Here is a 1,598-nt window from a genome sequence, read left to right on the forward strand (position 1 = left end):
GGTGATGTAGCCGTCTTTATTAATGTCGTAGAGGTTGAAAGCCCACTTCAGCTTCTGGTGCACTGTCCCCCGCAGCAAGACAGAGAGGCCGATGACAAAATCCTGCCAGAGGGACCGCGGCCTTGAGTGGGGACGCCCTGCGGGCGCTGCCAGCACCCCCAGGGGACGGACCCCTTGTCCCCCCAGCACAGCCCTTTGCCCCCCTCCACTGGCGCCGTGGCGCTGCCATCGATCGCGGGACGCCCCCGGGGGAGTTTGTTCCTATTGATCCCGTTTCTATTCTGGCTCACAGCTATTTTTAATCACCGGGGTAAAGCCGGCGCCGGCCCCCGCTGCCGCAGTGCCCCGAGCGATCCCGGCACAGGCTCCTGCCGGTGAAGGGGCCCCGAGATTTTGGCCGTCGCCGCTGGGCTGAGCTTTTATCCCCAACCACGCGCGGGCGAGGAGGATGTGATGAATCACGGCGCCGGGCAGGCGTACAGCCGGAGCGAGCGCGGTGCCGGCGGGGCTTTGCCAGGAGGGAGAAGCCGAGCGGGGGAGCGGCGCCGGGAGCCTCACCTGAAAGCAGAGAGCTCCGTCGCGGTCGGCGTCGAAGGCGTCGAACAAGAAGTGCGCGTAGGTGCTGGCGTCTGCGAGGGGAGGAAGGCGGGAGCCGGTGAAGCCCATGCGCCGGGATCAGCTTTTTGGCGTTTTTGCTGCAGACGGTGGCACCCCCTGCCCCTGGCCTTGGGGGTCCCCAACTCACCGCCTTGGGGGAAGAACCGCGAGTAGATGAGCTTGAAGGTCTCCTCGTCCACCAGGCCGCTGGGACACTCCTGGGGAAGGGAGCGGGCGCCCGGTGAACCCCGGATCCGCTGAAATCCCCCTCCCGGCTCCGCCAAAATTCCACCCCTCAGCACCGGTGACGGGGCAGGGATGACACTCACGCTCTTGAAGCCGCGGTAGAGGGACTGCAGCTCCTTCTTGGTGAACCTGGTCCTGGCCAGCAGCCGCTCCAGCCCCTCCGGTTGGTGCCGGGTGGCCGAGAGCTCCAGCTCGGCATCACCGCCGTCTGCCGGGAGACGCCGGCAAAGCCCCCCCCGTGGGTCCCGCAGCCTTTTCCCGCATCACCTTCCCAACCCGCACCCCCACCCTGCTTAAAACCAGCCACCCCCCCCTCCCTGGCCCCCTGGGAGATCCCAAACCTCCTCATGCCGGGAGGAAAAGATCGTCCCGAGGGAGAAGCCGTCCCGTCCCGGGGGGGTTTCCCTCTGCCCGCCCCCCCCCGGCAGCGTGTTCCCGGGGTGCGGAGCCTCTCACCCTGGCCCCGCGTAATGCTGCCTCCACCCGCGCCCGCCCAGGCGGAAGGTAATTAATAAATGATGGCTCATTAATAATTCCAGCTTGGGAAGCCCCTGCGGAGCCGCTCGGCACTGAGACAGGGATAGCGGGAAGGTGGGGCTGGGGAGAGGCCCGTCGGTGGGGATCCCCCAAAAACCCCAGGGTCCCCCCGCTGAACCCTGAACTGGGGGGGTCGGAACTGGGGGGGCCTCAGTGTCCCATCTTGGGGATCAGTGGGGGATTGGGGGCCCCAGTGTCCCACCTCTGGGGGGTGTTGA

General features: G+C 67.0%; 1 protein-coding gene across 1 annotated transcript in view; it reads right to left on the reverse strand.

Annotated features, from left to right (window-relative positions):
* KCNIP3 (Kv channel interacting protein 3, calsenilin) overlaps positions 1–1,598 on the reverse strand; it is a 4,919-nt gene that overhangs the window by 1,423 nt on the left and 1,898 nt on the right. The window contains exons 2-5 of the mRNA XM_014958693.1: positions 927–1,099; positions 746–815; positions 559–629; positions 1–102 (exon numbers count right to left, since the gene is read on the reverse strand). The exon at positions 1–102 is cut by the window's left edge and continues 18 nt beyond it. Of these exons, the coding sequence (XP_014814179.1) occupies positions 1–102; positions 559–629; positions 746–815; positions 927–1,099 (416 nt within the window). The remainder of the gene's footprint in view (positions 103–558; positions 630–745; positions 816–926; positions 1,100–1,598) is intronic.

Source organism: Calidris pugnax, unplaced genomic scaffold, assembly GCF_001431845.1.
Source record: "Calidris pugnax isolate Ruff unplaced genomic scaffold, ASM143184v1 scaffold244, whole genome shotgun sequence".
NCBI lineage: Eukaryota > Metazoa > Chordata > Aves > Charadriiformes > Scolopacidae > Calidris > Calidris pugnax.